At 61.8% G+C, this 19,400-nt stretch overlaps 5 protein-coding genes across 5 annotated transcripts in view; all 5 read left to right on the forward strand.

The window, feature by feature from the left end:
• Positions 1-326, forward strand: part of JKF63_07388 (uncharacterized protein) — a gene marked incomplete at both ends in the record, with an annotated part of 2,679 nt that extends 2,353 nt beyond the window's left edge. The window contains one exon of the mRNA XM_067903327.1: positions 1-326. This exon is cut by the window's left edge and continues 2,353 nt beyond it. Coding sequence (XP_067759637.1) covers positions 1-326 — 326 coding nt within the window.
• Positions 327-950: 624 nt separating this feature from the next.
• JKF63_07389 (uncharacterized protein) lies at positions 951-3,995 on the forward strand (the record flags this gene model as incomplete). Its single annotated transcript, XM_067903328.1, has 1 exon — positions 951-3,995. One exon carries the CDS (start codon positions 951-953, stop codon positions 3,993-3,995), a length of 3,045 nt encoding a protein of 1,014 aa, XP_067759638.1.
• A 2,165-nt stretch (positions 3,996-6,160) lies between these two features.
• On the forward strand, positions 6,161-7,441 carry JKF63_07390 (uncharacterized protein; the record flags this gene model as incomplete). Its single annotated transcript, XM_067903329.1, has 1 exon — positions 6,161-7,441. The coding sequence occupies one exon, from the start codon at positions 6,161-6,163 to the stop codon at positions 7,439-7,441; it is 1,281 nt and encodes a 426-aa protein (XP_067759639.1).
• Positions 7,442-8,728: 1,287 nt separating this feature from the next.
• On the forward strand, positions 8,729-12,472 carry JKF63_07391 (uncharacterized protein; the record flags this gene model as incomplete). Its single annotated transcript, XM_067903330.1, has 1 exon — positions 8,729-12,472. One exon carries the CDS (start codon positions 8,729-8,731, stop codon positions 12,470-12,472), a length of 3,744 nt encoding a protein of 1,247 aa, XP_067759640.1.
• A 1,013-nt stretch (positions 12,473-13,485) lies between these two features.
• On the forward strand, positions 13,486-19,230 carry JKF63_07392 (uncharacterized protein; the record flags this gene model as incomplete). The annotated part of the gene is made up of 1 exon (XM_067903331.1): positions 13,486-19,230. The coding sequence occupies one exon, from the start codon at positions 13,486-13,488 to the stop codon at positions 19,228-19,230; it is 5,745 nt and encodes a 1,914-aa protein (XP_067759641.1).
• Positions 19,231-19,400: the final 170 nt, after the last annotated feature.

The raw sequence follows: 19,400 nt of genomic DNA on the forward strand, positions 1-19,400 counted from the left end.
TACTTGCAGCGATGGCGCGGCGAGTAGCAAAGGGAGCCGGTGGTGTGCTTCTCCGCAAGCGATGTAGCTTCTTCGGGGCCTTACAGGTTGACAAGGACGTGCGCGCGCTCCGCAGCTTCTTGGTGGAGCAGGCGCAGCAAGACCTGACCCCGATTCGCGACGCCTTCTCGGCTCTCAGCTTGATGGCGACATTGCTGCTGTCTGATAAGCCAACAGATGCGCTCGAAGAAGCCGCCAACACGGCGCTGACAGCGGATGAAAAGCGAAACGTTTTGCTTACACGCGTTGAGTTTCGAAAGGAGGCGGTGATGGCGCTACAGCTGTGATGTGCGCCTCTTTTCCTCCTCCCCCTCTCCCCCTTGTACATGTGTGTGTGTGTGTGTGTGTCGACCTCTGCTCCGTGCAGCCACCATTCCTGTCGCTGCCCCTCGACTCGCCTTCCGCCACATTGCTTGAGTCCCTCCTCCCCCCCCCCTCTCTCTCTCGTCACCGCCTTTATTCCCCTTGGGATGCCACCGACCTCCTCATTTTTCCCAACCTATTTCTCGTTTCTGTTCGAGTGTGCGAATGCTGCGCATCCCCCCCCTCTTCCCCTCCCCTCCTCCCCTCCCCTCCCCCCCCCCCCCCGGGAAGGGAGGAGGGGGTGCAAAGAGAGAGAGAGGTCTCCAGCTGTCATCGTCACTGCCTCCAACCCCTCCAACCCCTGCGTGTCTGTAGTGTGAGTTGCCGTTATTCCTTCGGGTGCCTCCGCCCTACTCCTGTGTGTTTATCGCGTCTCTCTGCGCCTCTGCGCGCAACCCTTTCTCTTACGTACAGCTGCCACCCATTCCTCCGAATCCGTAGAAAAACTTGAAGCTGTGGGCAAACACATTTTGGTTACCGCAGAGCAACGGTCTATACACTGGCCACCTCCGCCACTCTTCCCCCTCCCCCCCCCCCTCCCCTCCCCAATGCAACCACGCCAGCTGCGCCAGCAGAGCAGTGCCTCGGCACCGTCGGTGCCCGCCGGCAACGGACGGGGCAACGAAAACTTTGAGGATGTCGACGATGGTCATAGCGACGTCGGCTTCGATAATAGCACTGTGCTGCTCTACGACACTGCACACCAACCCACCAACAAGTCAAGTGACGGACCCGGTGGTGGCGGCACCGCAAGCGCCTCGCCGTACGCGAGGTACGAGCCCGTGTACGCGCCCCAACAACAAAACGTACTGGGGTATGCGCTTCCAGATGATAGAGCCATCACCGCAGCGGGCTGGAGCGGCGGCTCAGTGTTCCCGGCACCAGATGTCTCTTGCTCACAGCCGCCCCGGCTACACTCACATCAGCAGCCACCCCTGATGCCACCCCCCTACGCCAACCCCGCGTTGCTGCGGCCGCCCTCCACCGTGAGCGGTTTAGGCATCCTCGGCTCCGGGATTACTGTCGGGGGAGTGTCTAGGCCACCAACGTCCTCTACCTTCTTGCCGCTGACCACAGTGACAGAGCCCGCCGCCACCACCACCACCACCATCGCTGGCGGTGGCGCGCCGGTCATCAGCGTGTCAGCCGAACACGACGCGCTGAAGGTTCCTCTGCACGCGCCGCGGCTGCGTGTCCCCGCGAACCTTCCTCTTGAGCAGACGACACTGCTCGACCTCCTGGCCACCGCCGTCGTCCAGGGCGGACCCACGACGGAGGAAGAGATTGTGAGGCGGGAGGTGAGCCGCGGTAACCCGGCCTTCTCATTTCTAAGCGATAAGTTCAATCATCCGTGCATGCTGTACTACCGCTGGCGACTGTACTCCTTGCTCCAGGGAGACACACTTCTCTCGTGGCGTACGCAGCCGTTCCAGATTGAGGAGGCGCGGCGTGCCTACGTCTGGGTGCCGCCGCCGCCGCTAAAGGTCGGTCCGGAGTGCCTCGTGGGGCTGCATCAGCCAGAACTCCTAGACCCGCTCTTCCCAGCCTCTGGCAGCGGAGACGCGGCAGCACCGGCAGGCGGTGCCGAGGAGGAAGACGGAGCGGACGTCATACTCCGCACAGCGCGTCGCCGCCATCGCCGTCGCCACAGTCATCACCACCACCACCACCGCGACACAGACGACGAGACGAACTACAAGAGAAGCCGTCATGAGACGGGAGACGGGAGTGGCCACAGAAGCCATCACCACATTGGTGGTGGTAGCACCAGCAGCAGTGGTAGCAATAGCAGCATGCGAAGCAGCAGCAGCAGCAGCAGCGATGATGACAAGCAAGACGAGGCGAAGGGCAGCGGTCCCAGGTCAGCAGAAAGCGGTGACGGCAATGCGATAACCGCGAAAATCGACAGACAACCCATCGGGCTGCTCCCTGCGGACTCAGGGGCAGAGGCCCCGCCCTCAGAGGCAGCAGCTGATCCCACCCGCATCCGACTGCCGCCGCCATCTGCGCAGTGGATCTCGCGTCAGTGCACGGCGCATCGGCACGTCTTTTCGATTCTGCAGCCGCACCTGTTGGCGGAGTGGACAGCGTTGCTGAACCCCTACGCGATCGCAGACCCGGCCACCGTGGGCGATAACCTTATTGCCACCCTCTGTGAACGATGGCTTCAACGAAGCGAGATCGCGACTCGTATGATGTTCGCCATTCGACACGTGGACGCGATACACCATCTGCTCAGCATCCTGCTGGATGCAGTGGTGAAGGTGGCGTACGTGGCAACAGCGCGGTCACGTCAGCAGACACCTGACTCCGCCAATTCCTTTGACAGTAACGTCTACTGCGTGGAGGCTCTGTGGTACCTCTTCGTGTTGCATGACATCGCGATGAACGCATCCAACACACCGGAGCTAGCCGCGGCATCGGTGACGAGCGTTAACAGGAACGTCTCTACTAGACCACAACCCCTGCAGCCGCAGCAGGCGGTGCCGGCTACTGCGGGGATGATGAGTGGGGTGGCCTCGGCTGGCCAAAGCGACATGGAGGAAGAACTCTTCATCTCCGAAGGCAGCTCGGAAGCACTGGAAGCCCTCTACGACGTCCTCAATCGCCAACGCTTGGCTGCGCGTGCAGGGGGAGGACCGACGCCGACCTCGCCCGCAGCCGCGGGAGGAGCAGCGCCAGTATCCTCCGCCACCACAGTGTCATCACCACCATCATCGGCCCTGCGGCCCACTCCGCGTCCTCGGCGCCGTCAGCGCCAGCCGCAGCGGCGCTCGTCTTACGAGCGGTGCGGCGATGCGCTAGAGATGATACTGCCAACGCTGATGGAGGCTTGTACGGCCACCGCGCTGGCGGTGTCCATGGACAAGGAGCGACAGCGGTCGCAATCCTCAGCGACAGCGCCAACGGCCGCGGCTCGAGTGCGTCATTTCAAAGTGCTGCCGCCGCCTCAACACCACCACCAGCAGCAGCAGCAGCGGTCGAAGCCCAAAAAACAACTGAAGGCCGCGGAGAATGACTCACTGGCGGCGCCCTCGCCGTCGTCCACGGCGCTGCCCATCGGTGGTGGACCTGCTCTGTCGCTGAAGCTTGACGCGGGCTGTGACACGGCTCCTGCGGTGGCGTCAACGTCGTCCTCGCCGTCGTTGTCCACACCGCCTCCTCCATCACCATCTGCGGGAGGCAAAGCCATAACAGGTGCCAGTGGTGGCGCGGACTCGGTAGCACCATCGACATCATCCACGTCCTCCGCACCGGCAGTGATGCTTCTTCACTGGCTCAAGGCTCTCATCACCGTTTGGATGAACGTTGAGCAGCCGCTGCAGCTGCCACCCTCCCCGGCGTTCTCAGCAGCAGCAGGAATCGCGGGTGGACCTAACGTACCGGTCGGCACGGTGTGGCCCGATTGCCAGACTGACGCGGCGGACATGCCACCAGAGGTGATCCTCACCTACCACGTCGATCCACAGCACATGTCCCTCCTCGGGCTCGATGCGGCATCGCAACAGCAGCGAGGCGTCCATCACCAACCACCGCTGCTGAGCGCGCGTGCGTGTGCAATCATGAAGGATCGCTACGCCTTTTTATTTTGAATAAGAAGACATACACATATACATTTGTGTATGAAAAACAAAGTGAAGAAAAAAAATTTGAGGGGGAGGAGGAGAAAAACAAATGCGGTGCTGAGCGCTTCAGGCATCGCCTCGGTGAAGGTTGTGAATTGCATGAGTGTGTACCTGAGCTGCTCGCACGTTGAGGTAACGCTCGGTGGAAGGAAGAGGGGGAGAGGAAGGGGGAGCATGCTTATCGGAGGAATAGGATGCGACACACACGTGCAACTCGCTGTGATTGGGGTGTCTTCAGGTGCAATAGGGCTGACGTGGAGACACATCGCACACTGGGTCACTTCATCTCCTCGTCTTGTCCAGGCCCTCTGCCGCCCTCCCACCCACCCACGGTGGTTTAAAGAAAATGTGGCCTTGTGTTTGTTGTTGTTTTTATACGAAGCTGGCGGGCGCGTGGTGAGTTGATGCAGACCAGGGAGAAGATTGGAGAGAGAGGGGGTGATGGGGGTGATGGAGGGGGAGAGGGAAGAGAGAGAGGAGGAGGAGGGGGAGGAGGAGGGAGGGGGAGGAGGGAGGGGGAGGAGGGGGAGGCATTCTCATGCGGCATCAGTGGTGCGGTCTCACTTTGGATCTCCTGTGTACACACACACACATACATACATATATATATGTATATATATATATACATACATATATATGTGTATATGTATCGAAGCACGCAGAATGCGGAGGCTGGGCGCGCGGTATGCCGGTGTGTGTCCATCATGATGGTATGGAAAACCAACACACACACACGTACACACACACACACGGTGGCCTCACCCGCCCATCTCTTCCTCATAACGCTCCGCTCCCCCCCCCCTTCCTCCGGACTATGCCGTCTTTGCTGGTATCGTCGGGTGCGTGAGAGCGGCTGTGGCGCTAATTGTGCTGGTCTCCTGCTGTCTCACATTCTTCTCTTTACTACCCCCTCTTCACCTCCCCCATCCCCCACCCCACCCCCCCCACTCCCGTGTTGATCGCACCACCCTGCGCCCGCTTTTATTTGCCTCACAAGTCCCCCCCCCCCATCCAATCTCGATCAGAGAGGCGGGCTCGCAACTGATGCGCCCGAGCGTCGGCAAATTTTACACTGTGTGTGTGTGTGTGTGCACCCGCCATCAATGCAGTCATTCAAGCCGCGCGCGCAGGACACCACGTCCGTGACATCTTCCCTAGACCTCGCCGCAGACACATTGTCCACGGCCCTCTCTTTCATGACAGCCTCTCACGCTCTTCCGGAACGCTGTGAAGGAGTCTCACTGCAAGCAGCAGCGTCCGTATCGCCGGCATCACGAACCGTGTTTCCTCCTCCCGCCACCGCTGTCGTGCCAGCCTCGACGTCTGCCACAGTACTGTCCGATGTGGCATCACAGCATGTCAAGGCGGCTCTGCGCCATGGCAGTCCCCGTACGCGCGGTCCGCACAGCATCAGCCCCATGGCGCCCGACGCGATGCGAGCGCCTCCCGCTGAGCTGCGGGGCCCGCCGCGGTACCTTCGGGCTCGAGGGATCACTCCAGCCTCTAGAGAAGCCCCGGCGAGAAGTGGTCGCGAGCCGCGAAGACAGCAGCAGCAGCCGGAACGAGACGCTCGGTGTCGGTGTTCCCCTTCCCAGGAGCAGGAGCAGGACAGCGGGCACCGTAGCAACCACGACACTGACGGCAACGGCTCTCACCATGGTAGTCGAGACGACAGCAATCAATGTATGACGCACACTACTTCGCCAACACAACTGCAGCTCCATGATGACGCCAACGACGGCTCTGAGTCTCCAGTGACGCGCAAGGTCGCAGCACCGCTGCATCTTGTCGCATCCTCGCAGGAGTCCGGCTTGTCCTGCTCACCCCTCTCTACGGACCAACACCGACACCCCAGTGATCACTATATTAGCCACCGACCACAGCAGGCGGGTCCCGCTAATGCACCGCCGCCGCGGTCGACTAGTCCCTGTAGCCGCCGCGGTGGTGCTGCGGAAGACGTGGTACTCACCGTTCCGCGGCTGTCATCTACTCAAACGGCCATCAGTAGCCGTCACCACCCGCGCGACCTGTGCCAACATGCTGTTGTTGCCCCCTTAGCATCCTCAACGCAACGGCAACGGCTTTGGGGAACGGGCTGCGACGCTTTCCCTGGGGCGCCCCTTCGCCCCGTCATGCCGCACTTGTCGCCCCATGTCGACGTGCCTGAGGATTTTAGTCTGTCCGGCAAGGGCGCCAAAGCAAGCGATGCCGCATCATCCGAGGTGGCCCCGCCAGTGGCTCGCCCTGCTTCGACCTTTACCGCTTCCCCCCCGCTCAAAAACACTTCGCTCATCCAGCGCTCTTGCGTTGCGCAGTCGGTGTGGAGCGGCCTTCTGGACGACTCTATGAGGCCGCTCGGTGCTCACAGACGCGTGGGCCCGGCCATGCCGTCTGCATCGCAGCCTCTGTCGTCGCCTCGTGCAGCCAGCACCAGCGCCGCAATCACGGGTGCCACCTCAGTGCCAGTGGTCACAATCGAAGTGGCGGTTGTGGCCAGCGCTGCGTCATCACCGCCTGGACTGGCGCTGCTGGAGCTCTACGAAAATGTGTGGAAGCGCTGGTGTTCACGCAACGGTAGGGTTGGTAGCAAAGGTGTTGCACGACGCGACAGTCAGAGCACCCAGCCCACCAGGCAGACGTGGCACACCGACGAGGACCTTGCCACCGTGTTTGATCTCGTTGAGCGCATTCCTCTAACCACGGTCGACACCGTCACGGTCGGTGACATCAAATGCGAGGTGGAGTGGCGCACTGGACTGCCAGCCGCTCAGCAGTGTCTTGCATACGACGCCATCTCGCTGCATGACTGCCTGCCTGTTCACCTGTTGCTCTCGACAGCGGACCAATACAGCAATAAGAGCAGCGACGGCAGCGTCGGTGCTGAGCGAGATGCAGCGATTGGAGAAGAGGCGGGCGATGTCTGCTTGAGGTTTGTGTGTGTGCCTCTGTCAAGCGACTCGTCGGCGCTGATGATGGCGGCGGCGCCATGGAATGACCGAGTTGGACTTTCTCCGCGAGCGTCGTCACAGTCAACGGCAGGAGACGATTGTGCGAACACCCCTGCACGCGGCAGGGCATCGATGTCGGCCATGAGCCACGACGCCAACAAGAGTGACAGAGGGGGTGTCATCACTTCTCCATCCCGAAACTCGATGTCTTCTATACCACCCGACACGCGAGCCCCTGTCACAGCAGCAGCAGCAGCGGCGGCGGCGGCACCACCCAGGGACCCCCAGCGGCGGCCAGGCGCCGTCTCCTTCATGTCTTCCTACGGCACGACCACCACAGCGCCGGCGGCGACGAGCCACATCGACCAAGCGGTCTCGATGCACATCAGCCGCATGCGGCGTGTGTACCTCAATCACGCAGGAACGAGCGATCAGTCCATTAGGGAGGGGGAGGGGGAGGCTTGACCTCTACCCTGGCCGCTATGGAGAGCACACCAGAGCACGCCGATCCGTTGACCACCGCGATGGCTGCGGTGCGCCAGCGGCAAAGTGCACAGCGAAGTCTCCTGCACTCCTGTGCTCGAAGCGAATGCATCTGTCGGCGCTGAACCTAATCGAGATCCTTTGGTGCCACCCTTTGCATCAGCCCCACAGACGTCGCGTAGTGCAATCACGAACGACAGCCGTGGTATTAGCGGGGCCAATGGCTTCATGCAGTCGCTGAGTCGCACGGGGCTGAGCGAGACGTTGATTGCCGCTTTCCCAGCTCTAACGACAGGAGGGGCGGGTGGCGTCAATGCGAGTGTTGAGCCGGCTCGCTTAACGTGTCGTCACTCTGCCGCCGCTGCTGCTGCTGCTGCTGCTGCTGTCGTCGTCGTCGTCGCTGATCCAATGGCGATACCAGTCGCGCTATGCAATGCGTAGAGGCGCTTAGACACCGAGAGGAAAGGGGGACAGAGGGGGCGAGGGGAGGCTGCGCGTCGCTCTGTGGCGCTTGCATCGCGTGCCTCCCCTCCCCTCCCCTCCCCTCTGTCCCCTCTGCCCCCTTTCCTGTTTTGTTTTCATTTGGATTTTTTCTTCACCGAGGCGCTCTCACGTGTGGAAGAACGATGACATGTGGGGGGGGGGGGCGTTGACTCCAACTCATACGAGCAGTAATCGGCATAGACATCACTGCCACACACACACATACATACACGCGAACTCCCTCGCCCCCCACCCCCCCCTCACCCCACCCCCACCCCACCCCTCCACGTGACTCTGCCAACACCTCCCTCCTCCGCTTCCTCACCTCGGGTGGCGCACATCTTTGCCTTTTCTTCCCCCTCTCTCCTCCCCGCACCCCCCCCTCCCCTTGGGCTCTGCATACGTACGCAATACACAACAAGTAGATCCAACACAACAATATATATACACATATATGCACATATATATATACATGTATACATACACACACACCGGTGAAGGCCTATACATCACCTCGGACGGCAACTCGCTTTAGGCTGCTAAGCCACTCGGGCAAAGTGGGCGAGCAGATCGGCCCACGTGCTTTGGCGCGAGGGGGTAGACGGGGAGACGTAGAGCCCTGCTTGCCCCTCCCCCTCTCCTCCCCTTCCCCTCCACTTCCCCCTGGTGGAAATAATTTCAGCACTGCCGCCGACTCACGTAAACCCCCAGGGCACACATTCATTTTATAGAAGCGCCTGCGTGCACACAAATCATCACTACAAAGCGGTTAAAGTTGGGAGAGGGATGCATAAGGTCCGCGGCGAGGAGAGCATCGGAGTGTACCTCCGCATCCGACCGCCGCCGACATCGCAGCAGAGTCGTCTGCTCGCCGCTTCCGCGGAGGCGCCCGGCTCACTGGGGGCGGCGGCGGCGGCACGAGGGGGCGGTCAGTCACCTGCCGCCTTCCAGTATGAAGTGGAGGAAGACTTTCAGAAGTCGACGCTGCACCTTCACGCCCCGCAGAGGCTGGTTCAAGAGGCGCAGCGAGCGACGGCAGGTCCGTCGACGGCAGGCTCTGTGAACAACTCACGCGGCGGCGGCGGCGGCAATGCGGTCGTCATCGACGATGTCGTGAACAACACTGTCGTCAACTTCCAGTACCGCTTCAGCCGCGTGTTCAAGCCAAGCGCAACGCAGGAGGATGTCTTCAACACCGTTGCGAAGGGGTGTGTGGAGTCGGTGCTGGACGGCATGAACAGCACTCTCTTCGCCTATGGCCAAACGGGCAGCGGCAAGACGTACAGCATCACGGGTGGGACAGAGAGCTATCAAGATCGTGGTCTCATACCACGTGCCATGGCCATGATCTACGAAGAGGTGGCACGGCGGCGCGAGAGTGGCGGTGGTCGACACCGCCGCGACAGTAGCGTCGCCGAGGCCTCAGGTAGTAATGACGAGGGTGGCGACGGAGCTACGACGACATACACCATCACCATGTCGTATCTCCAAATCTATAATGACAAAGGGCAAGACCTGCTCAACCACGGCCGTGATGCTCGCACGCTGGAGGAGTTGCCAGCCGTCACCATACACGAAATGGAAGACGACATTGTGCTCAAGGGACTTGAGCAGCACAGCGCTCCGACGCTGTCCGACGCACTGAACCTTTTGTTCCTCGGCGACACGAACCGGCTGTATTGCGAGACACCCATGAACAAGACCTCGTCGCGCTCGCACTGCATCTTCACCATCTACCTTGAGGCCCGCACCGGCCTCTCCTCCGTCGTGCGCCGCTCTAAGCTGAACCTCGTCGACCTCGCCGGTAGCGAGCGTGTGAGCAAGACGGGGGTGTCCGGCACCATCCTGACGGAGGCAAAATACATCAACCTCTCCCTTCACTTCCTTGAGCAGGTTATCGTGGCGCTCAGCGAGAAGGCGAAGGGGGTGCGTGATCACGTGCCTTACCGCAACTCGTTCCTCACAATGGTGCTGCGCGACAGCCTTGGACGCAACTGCAAGACAGTCATGCTCGCCACCGCGCATGTGGTTGCGTCGCAGGTGGCGGAGACGATCAGCACATGCCAATTCGCGCAGCGTGTCGCACTGATCCAACAAGCCCCGCAGGTGAACGTGGAGACGGACCCCGTGCTGCTCGTGCGCAAGCTGCGTGCAGAGGTGGCACAGCTGAAGGATGAAGTCGCGTACCTCCGCGCAAACGGCGGCGGTGCAGAAGCACTCGCGGCCGACCGCACGCTCACGGCCGATGAAAAAAATGTGTGCCGCGGCATGGTAGAGGCGTACATCCAGAAGGCCGCTGTGGACGGCGACTGGAGCTCCCGCCTCACGGGCTTCGACGGGGACATGGCTCGCATGTATTACTGCTATGAAGTTCTGCGCGAGCGTCTCGTGCGCAGCAGCAGCGGCGGCGGCGGCGGCGAGGCCAACACACGCCAAGAACCACAGCAGTCGCAGCGGCTGGCCGACAGCGAAGCGCAAGTGGCAGCACTGCGGCGTAGTCTTCAGCTCAAGGAAAATGAGCTGCAGATGTTGTTGACGGTGCTGAAGAAGGCGGGGTGTGCGGGTGCGGTGGGCAGTGGTGGTGTAGACCTCGGCGCCGCAGGAGTACGGTACAATGCCGTTACGCAGACATGGAACGGCAATTCGTGCAGCGAGGACGCCACCAGCGGAAGAGGAGAGGCGGAAGGCGTGCCGGGCTCCTCCTCCCCCTCCCCCTTTCGGTTCACCGCACTGCCAAGTGGCCCCGGGCGTCGGCACTCGAGCACCCAGGATATGCAGGATGACGAGCAGGCAAGTGAGGAGGTCTCACTAAGACGGCACATTTACCGCGACGCGCAACGGCTCATTGCTGAGCTGCGCCGATCATCAGGCGCAGCACTCACGCAAACCTCGGCGACTGCGACGCCACCGCACGTGGAGAAGACAGTCGAAGCGGCGCTGAACCGTGTCACCACCCTCGCACAGGAGGGTCGGTTCACCGAGGCCGAAGCCGCCGCTGCCACGGAGTACCTCGAACACAAACGCGAGTACCATCGACGCGAGAAGGACAGCAACAACGACGACGACCGTCGCGAAAGCAGTGGTGAGGGTGACAAAGATGGCCGCACTGCCGTTGACGTGCTGATGGACACGCAGCTTCTGCAGGACCGCGCGCAGGCGCTCGAAGCATTCAAGTCGTCTTATGAGGCTCAGCACAAGGTGGAGGAGACGAAGCAGCTGCTTCGTCCCAAGTACGCCGCGTGCAAAACTACCGCACAGCAGCTCAACGCCTGTGTGGATGCGATGAAGGAACTGAAGACCAAAATTCAGCGTCGTAGAGCCGAGCGGGCGGCGGACGGCAGCGACGTGGTAGACGCCGAGGAAGCCGCGTGGCTGGAGGAGCTCACCTCCACGAAGGAGCGCTACAACCTACACGCCGCACAGCTGCGACGGGACAAGGAAGAGGTCGAAGGCATGCATGCCTACCTCAAGCACGCGCAGGAACAGCTGGTGCGTGACTTTGAGCGCTGGTTCAGCGCACGGCAACAGCAGGTGCAGCTCGCTCTGCAGCAGCAAGAGCGGCACGCGGAGTACCTGCATGAGCAGGACAAGCGAACGCAGCTAACGGATGGCTTGCGAACAGCGCTTGGGTCAGCCCGGCCAGCCGACGTTGCGTCGTCCGAAAGCCCGAACTCGCAGATGCGAGTGACGCCGCCACAGTCGTCGTCACATAACGAAACGAGCGACACTACGAACCCCATCAATAGCTTCCCGGGCGGCGCCAGTCTGGCCTTCTCCTCGTCACCTCTCTCCACCACGCTGCCACAACGCGCCTACGCGCTTGCGGACCACCAAACAATTGGCACAGCGTCGCCGCCACCACCACCACCACCACCCAAAGCGAACTCCTATGGAGGGCTGCCGGCAGCGCAGTTGGCATCCACCACGCCTACATTGGTGTCCGGTGAGTGCCGCCTCGCATCGTTGTCAACACCCTCGCTGACACACACCGCACGTTCGGCTGTATTCCTCCGCGATGATCAGCCACGCCCCGTAACCGTGCCCACAGCGCGCCCATCGACGCCGCCGTCTGCGATGCAGCGGGACGGCGGCGGCAATGGGGTGCAGTCCTCTGCCGCACGAGGGTTCACGAGTGCCGCAAGGGACGGCTGGACGGCTTCGCTTTCACTGTCTGGGTCGTCGTCATCAAACATCTCCCCCATCATCACCACCACCGCCACCACCACAGCAGCAGCAGCAGCAAGAGTGAACATGGCGTTGATGAAGGGGAGCGGCTCAGCACCAACCCTGAGTCCGACGAGACCGTTCCATCTCCAGCCAATCAGCGACACCGCCGCCACCGCTAACATCACAGCCCCATCTATCGCCACCACAAGCAGTGATGCCGTTCTCGCTGCTGCTGCTGCTGCTGATAAGAAGCCGAGCAACCCGTACTTCCCTCGGTTCCCCTCCACCGGCAACGCAGCCGCAGATGCACAACTTGCGGAGCTCTACAAGGCGAGAGAAGCGATGCGCAAGCAGCTGCAGTGAAAAAAAAAGAAAATATGGAGAAAGAGGGGAGACGATGGCTAGACGTGTGTGCAGACCTCGTTGTTCCCTCACCCCACCCTCGTGCTGGTCACGTTTGCCTGTATTGACCTCTACCCCTCCTCCCCCCTCCCTCCCCTCTGCTCCCTCTGCACACGGGCATATATGCGAGAAAAAAATAACTTAAGGGGGACCCCCGCCCCACTTCTGTTGAAGCCTTTCTTGTGATTTGTTGTGATCATCATCCGTGGGGCCACCGTTCCTCGTCCAAGGTCTTCTCCCCCCCCCCCCGCGGCCATCACCACGTGGAGGCCACACAAACAAATGCACACATACACACACACGTCGTTTTCGAAGAGAAAACGAGTGATGCGCCTGTGTCCCACGAAACGGCGACGAGAGAGGGAGAGAGCGCTCGCAGAAAGTAACATGACCTGACCCTCTCTCTCCCCTCCCCCCCCCTCCCCAGGGAACGTGGACTCCGCCTATCTTTGGCTTGGTCCAAAGATGTATTTAAAGTTGGGGGAAAAGGGAGGGCGCCGACAGCTCTGGGGGTGCGCTGCTGCTGCTGCTGCTGCTCGTCTTCGATCAGCTATCACGTGTGGCACCACCTTCATTGTCATTCGCTCATGCAACTCCTACGCTCATACCTGCCTGTCTCCTCACCCACCACACACACACACACACACACACACCTTTTATGACCCCTCACTCTCTCTCTCTCCCTTCACCGCGCAGCACACACACACACACACACGCACACACACAGAGGGACACACAAGTAGCACTTATCCTCGGCACGTTGCCCCCGTCGTCTGAGAGGGTGCGCGCAAGAGAGAGAAAAACGGAGGAGTGAGTCGAAACAATAGTGCCGCTGCTGGCTGCCAGCCGCTCCCACGGCCCACCACCTCCATTGCCACCCCAACTCGGGTGTGTGTTACGACCTGGGCCTCTCTTCTCTTGCCCCTCCGGCCATTCACCACAACCACCCCCCCCTCCCCCACCCGCCTCGCACCATGGCCTCGACACTGCCGCCTGAGAAAAGGCGGCGGGGCATGAAGACCGCTGCGGCGGGAGCAGCGCCCCATCGCAAGGGCGGCGGCGCCGGCGGGACCGGTTTGGGAGGCACCGGCACCACTCATGTACGCGAGGACCCTCACCACACATGGAACCAGCAGTTGATGGAGGCCTGCTTCGCCTGTGATGTGGCAGCGGTGCGGAAGCTGATCGAGCGTGGCGCCGACCCGGTCAAAGCGCGGGAGGTTCCGCCCCTGGACTACTACATCGGCCCCATCATGAAGGAGTTACAGCTTCAGCAACGACCTTCATCGGAGCCTGGGCTAACTGCGCTCCTGCCTGCCATGGATACGCCTCGTGGAGCTCAATCACCGCAGCAACAGCAACAGCAGCAGCAAAACTCGTTAGACGGATCCTCCTTGGCACCACCGCCTGTTGCTGCTGGCGCCGCCGCTGCCGCTCCCGCAGACGCAGCAGTAGCCCCCGATAGCCTCCCACCACTGGCGGCGATGCTTCTCTCCGGTCTCAACACACCGGCTGCGTTGGAGGTGATGAAGGAACTCATTCAACATGGCGCGAGTGTCAACGACGTCTTCTCCTTCTCAACCCCACCCCTCCCTGCTGCCAGGCCCGGCGCAGATATCTGCGACGACGACAATAGTGGGGTTGCAGTGGACGGGACATCGTCAAACATCAGCAGTGGGCGCGGAAAGAAGACGACGACGACCTCCCTGGCCTCGGAAGGAAAAAGCAAACAGCCCAGTGGGAAGAGGAAAGCGTCAGTGATTGGGCCGGTGTCGACGGCGTCTTTCGGGGGCGGCGCTGCCCTCACTGGCATTCCAGGCAGTGTTGCTCCGAGCACGTCCGATGCACCACTACACGAGGAGGGTACCACCACCGTTGGTTCCGTCTTGCATTATGTTGTTGCCCACGGCGACCACGCACAACTGATGCGTCTGCTACTCCTCTCCGCCACAGCCCACCACCACTCCCCCGGCGACAAAGCACCGGTGTCGCACGCCCCCTTCCCCGTCCCGCTCCCCTACACCCTTCTGGCTGCCGTGGAGGCTGAAACAGTTGTTGGCGCCGTGCGACGGCAGTACCAGCAGCGCCTCAGCAGCATAGCAGATGCCGCTGTCTTGGGTGGCTCGCAACCCACGTCCACATCCCCACGCACTGCCCAGTCGAAGAAGAACCGTGTCGCGGGCAACCCTAACTCGCCGTCCCGCACCAGCACTCTATCCACCGTGGTCGCTCCGGCAGAGCCCAGTGGTCCTGTGAGCGCGACCACCCTTGCCTCGCCATCGGCGGCGGAGGCGGTGCTGACCGCCCTCCAGCAAACCCTCTTGCAGCGCCAAACGAGCACCGGCGGCTACCGCGGCCTGCCGATCCTGACCAGCGTGTATCCACAGCAACAACGACCGGAAGAGATCCCGAAGGAAACGAGCTACGCGCCAACCGTGGGCGGTAACAGCGCCGCGACTGCGGCCGGCGACGACGACGCGGCGGCGGCGGCGGCAGTCGTCGTCGCGCCCCCTCCTCCATGCAACTGGTGGAATCTGGCCCGTCTCTTCGATGCGCACGATGGAGTCTCTACTGAGGGCCTTCACCAGCGCACATCGCTCAACTTCGAGCTTCTCGACACGTGTGGCCGCTCTGCCGCTACCACCGCGCTCGAGCGCGGAGACGCCCTCTCAGTGCGTCTCCTCTCCTTCTTTGGGGCGCACATCCCCTTCGATGGACAAGTGAACGCGTCACAGACACGCCTCGCGCGTGCCTGCGCGCAGGGCGACGTCGCACGTGTTGAAGCGCTGCTCCGCCAAGGAGACTCGGTCACGCAGCTCTCGGCGGACGGACGCTACACCCTTGTGCATTACGCCGCTGCCCAGCCAAGCGTTCTGCGGACATTGGTGGAGCACGGCTTGTCGTTGGAGGCCGAGAACGCCTTTGGGGACTCGGCAGTGGCGTCGCTGCTGCGGCACGGCACAGCACGGAACGACCCGCGGTACGTTCAGACTCTGCTGACCCTCGCCGCCGCCGTACGCAATGCCGCGACCGACGGTGTGACGAACCCAGTCACGGCAAGCATCGTCAACTCTATGAGCGCCACCGCTTCGAATAACGCCGTCCACTTCGCAGAGCTGTCGACGGCGGTGCATCGCAACATGATCATGTGCCCACCAGCGCCAATGGCCGCGCTCACCGTAGGCGGCGCACCCGCAGTAATGGCTCCGGGACATCGTCGTGCGATGGGTAACGGCAATAGCCACGGCGTGACCGCCCAAGCGACAGCCAGCAACAGTGGCAACGTGTCGGGACCCTCGACGCCTCAGCCATTCCTGGGAGGCTGTGAGGTCGGCACGTGGTGGTCGTTCCTCCCACCGACAGTGACGACGGCGGAGCTACTGGAGACGCTGCTGCGCGCGGGGGCAATGGTACAGGGGTTTGTACCAGACGAGGAGCTGGACTTGCCTTATGTGCAGTTCGCAGAGCGGCAGGCCGCGGCCTTTGGCGAGACCTCGTTGATGGAGAACGAGGAGGACGAGCTCCGTTATGAGGAAGCAGGCGACGACGACGACGACAACGAGGGAATGGAGGATGGCGACATCGCAGACGGCGAGGATGTCTACCGCGATGCGGACGGAGGTGTCCACAGTGCCTCCACATCCGGCTATAAAATGAACCCAAGGGCGCGCTCCACATCCGCGGAGGGGCTCACGTCATACTTTGAGCAACGTGATCGTAATAGGCGACGGCGGCACCAACGCCTCGCTGTGCTGCTGCCGGCGCGACTGCCGCTGCGCCTCACCCCCCTTCAACACGCCATCTTCGACTACCACCCGGAGCTGATTCGTCGGCTCCTGGTCGACTACCGCGTCGACCCCATGCACCGTGACTCGCAAGGCGCGACGGCACTGCACTACGCGGCCCTCTGCGCCCATGCACCGTCGGTGCTAGAACTGCTGATCGCGCCACAGACATTAGCGCCGATGACTGCCGCCGCCAAGACCCGCACGTCCGGCGGTTTTAACTCGGACTCTTCCATAGGCGCTGGGTTGACAGCCTTCAGCGGCATCTCTTCTCCCGCGGCGGCGGGTGCGCCTGACGTCAACATCGACCTCAACGCCATCGACATGGCGGGTCGCACCCCGCTCTTCTACGCAGCCTATGTGGGCAACACAACGGCGGTGCAGCAGCTCATTGGCTTCGGTGGCGCGACGCTGTTGTGTGGAAAAGCAGACAAGAACGGGTACACTCCGTTGCACATAGCAGTCCAGCAACGGCACGCAGATATCGTGGAGCTGCTCATCCGCCACTCCAATCAGGTGCTGAACAGCATCGGAGGAGGAGGAGGAGGGCGTGGGCAGCTGACAGACGTCCTCACAGAGCTCTTTGCCAGCACTGCCGCTGGGGGTGCTTCGACGGGACGCCCCTCGCGGGGCATATCGCGGCGCAACTCGCACCGCAGCAACCACGATCACGGCACCCGTGCCGTGGGTAGGCTAGCTCCCTCGAACCCCGCAGGAGCCCTTAACCCGGAGCTGCTTGCGAATGTGGAGGCGGAAGAAAACGTTACGCAGATGACGGCGCTCGAGATGGCGGTCAAGGCGCACCACCAACTGCAGCCGTTAGCCTCGGCATCCCTGTCTGGGGTATCGGAGGCGGAGAAGGACCAACTTCTGCGGATCGTGTCTCTTCTACTCGGGGAAGCACAGGCGAGCCCGCTGCGACCGAGTGGACTGGCCAATGGTGGTGCGCTGCTGCACCGCGCCGTCGCGGATGGGGCGGTAGAACTGACTGGGCTGCTCTTGTCGCACTACGCTGATCCGAACGAAGTGGATAATGTAAATGAAACACCGCTCTTCTTGGCTCTCCGACTCGCCACACCCGTGTCTGCGACCCAAGTGATCTCGGCAGAGCAGAAGCAGCAACACCGCCGCCGTCGGGCCTCCATTGTTCGGGTTCTCCTGCAGCACGGTGCCACGCCATACGCGCAGAGCGTCATTCACCTGCAAACACCGCTGCATCTCGCGGCGAGCAGCCTGGCCGATGATGATGAGATCATTCAGCTCATGTTCTACACGACTCCTGAGTCGGGTGGCGGCTCTGTTGCAGTACGCCGGCGGCGGCAGGAACACCACCAGAGAGGCCTGACAGTCCCGCATAGGGCAAGCAATACAGATGGGGTCGGGCAGCGCGACGACCCCCTTGGGGGAAGCATCGCTGGCAACATGGGTGCCAGAAGATTGCCAAGCAGTGGCACTCTATTGCCCGGGGCAGGACGCAGGAGCTTCCTCGAGCGCCGTGGTCGTGAGCGACGCACACAACAGCAGCAGCAGCAGCAGCAGCAGCAGCGCTGTACCTCACAGCCCTCCTCAGTGCAACTGAAGCCCGCACCCACGTCTACGCAGCCTCGCCGCAAAGCCTGGAAAGGCGCGAGTGGCAACTTGTCAGAGAACGAGCACAGCGTCGGCCCAGCAGACCTTGACCGATTTTTCGATGATCAGTTGTCATTGGCCAGTAGCACCTACATCTACCGTGAAACTCGTAACAACAGCTTTGCCAGCATCGAGCAGGTGAGCGCCGACACGAGCCTAATGCAAACGACCACAGAGTCCCCGCTTGGTGGTGGTGGTGGCGGTGGCGGCAACAACATCCCCCACGAAAACGGACCGCAAGATGAACACGAACAATTCCTGCGGCTGCTCGCGCGTTGGCAATGCGCGGACCACTTGCTAGCGCCGGAGGAGTGCTGGATGTTGACGGATGCACAGGGGCAGACGCCTCTGCACGTCCTCTGCAGTCGTGCCTCGCGCGCCCTACAGCGCATGCCCGCGGTGCTGAAACTACTCGAAGACCTAAAAACCGTGACGCGCGCCTACTCAGCGATGGCCTGTCTAGCGTCCGGAGTCTACGATGACGCGCGTAGCGATGACCACCTCCTCGCGTTGTGCTGGCGGCTTCCCGACGCCCATGGCCGCACGCCACTCCACGTGGCGGCGCAGAGCGGCTTCGTGCAGGCGATGGAGTGTATTCTGCAGCACGCTCCACAGACTGTCCTCGCTGTAGACATGCAGGGTCGGACGCCGCTGCATGCATGTGTATTGATGACTACATCGGCGTCACCAGCCCCTGCTGCTCCTGCTGCCATCAGCACGAACACGCAAGTCGAAGATGACGAGGCACAGTACAAGGCAGCAGCAGAAGAGGCAGCGGAGCGCGCGACGACGCTGCGCCGCATGCTGTCGCTGTTGCATAGCGTTGTCGCCGACGAGAAGACAACGCTATGCAACAGTGACAGCATGCAGCTGCAGGGGGCACCGCTTCTACGTGCCGGTGCCGACATCCTGCCGTCACTCTCAACGAAAACCACGATGCAGATCCACAGCGCCTTCGGGGGAGCCAAGGCGTCGCACACATCGGTACAGCGTGCGGTTGTCTCCCTCGTGACGCCGTCGTCGATAACGGCTCAGCTGCAACGTTGGCAGCAGTTGCGCCACTGGGGATGTCCTGCCCTCGCGAGGAAAACCATGGCCAACACGGGTGCAGTGGTGAGAGACGGTGTCGCTGGCTCGGCTTCGCGGCACTTGTCGGCAAGCGGTAGTGCTTTAACCACGTCAAGTGCCGGGAGTGTATGGAAGACGTACGCGCAGCTGCCGGATGGACAAGGACGGACAGCGTTGTTGTTGGCGGCGGAGGTTGGTAACATCAGTGCTGCCCGAGAGCTCCTGAAGATCATCTAAAAGTTAAAAAGATGACAAGGGGGGGGGGGCAAGCAAGCACGCGAGCGGATGCCCTTGTCTGTACCCTCGCTTTGACCCGCCTCTCCAGCTGTGTGTAAGTGCGTGTTGTTGTTTTTTTTTTGGCTTTGCGTGCGATGTACATGAAGCTCAGTGGGCCACCACCACTACCA

Source organism: Porcisia hertigi, chromosome 5 (assembly GCF_017918235.1).
Source record: "Porcisia hertigi strain C119 chromosome 5, whole genome shotgun sequence".
NCBI classification, from domain to species: domain Eukaryota; phylum Euglenozoa; class Kinetoplastea; order Trypanosomatida; family Trypanosomatidae; genus Porcisia; species Porcisia hertigi.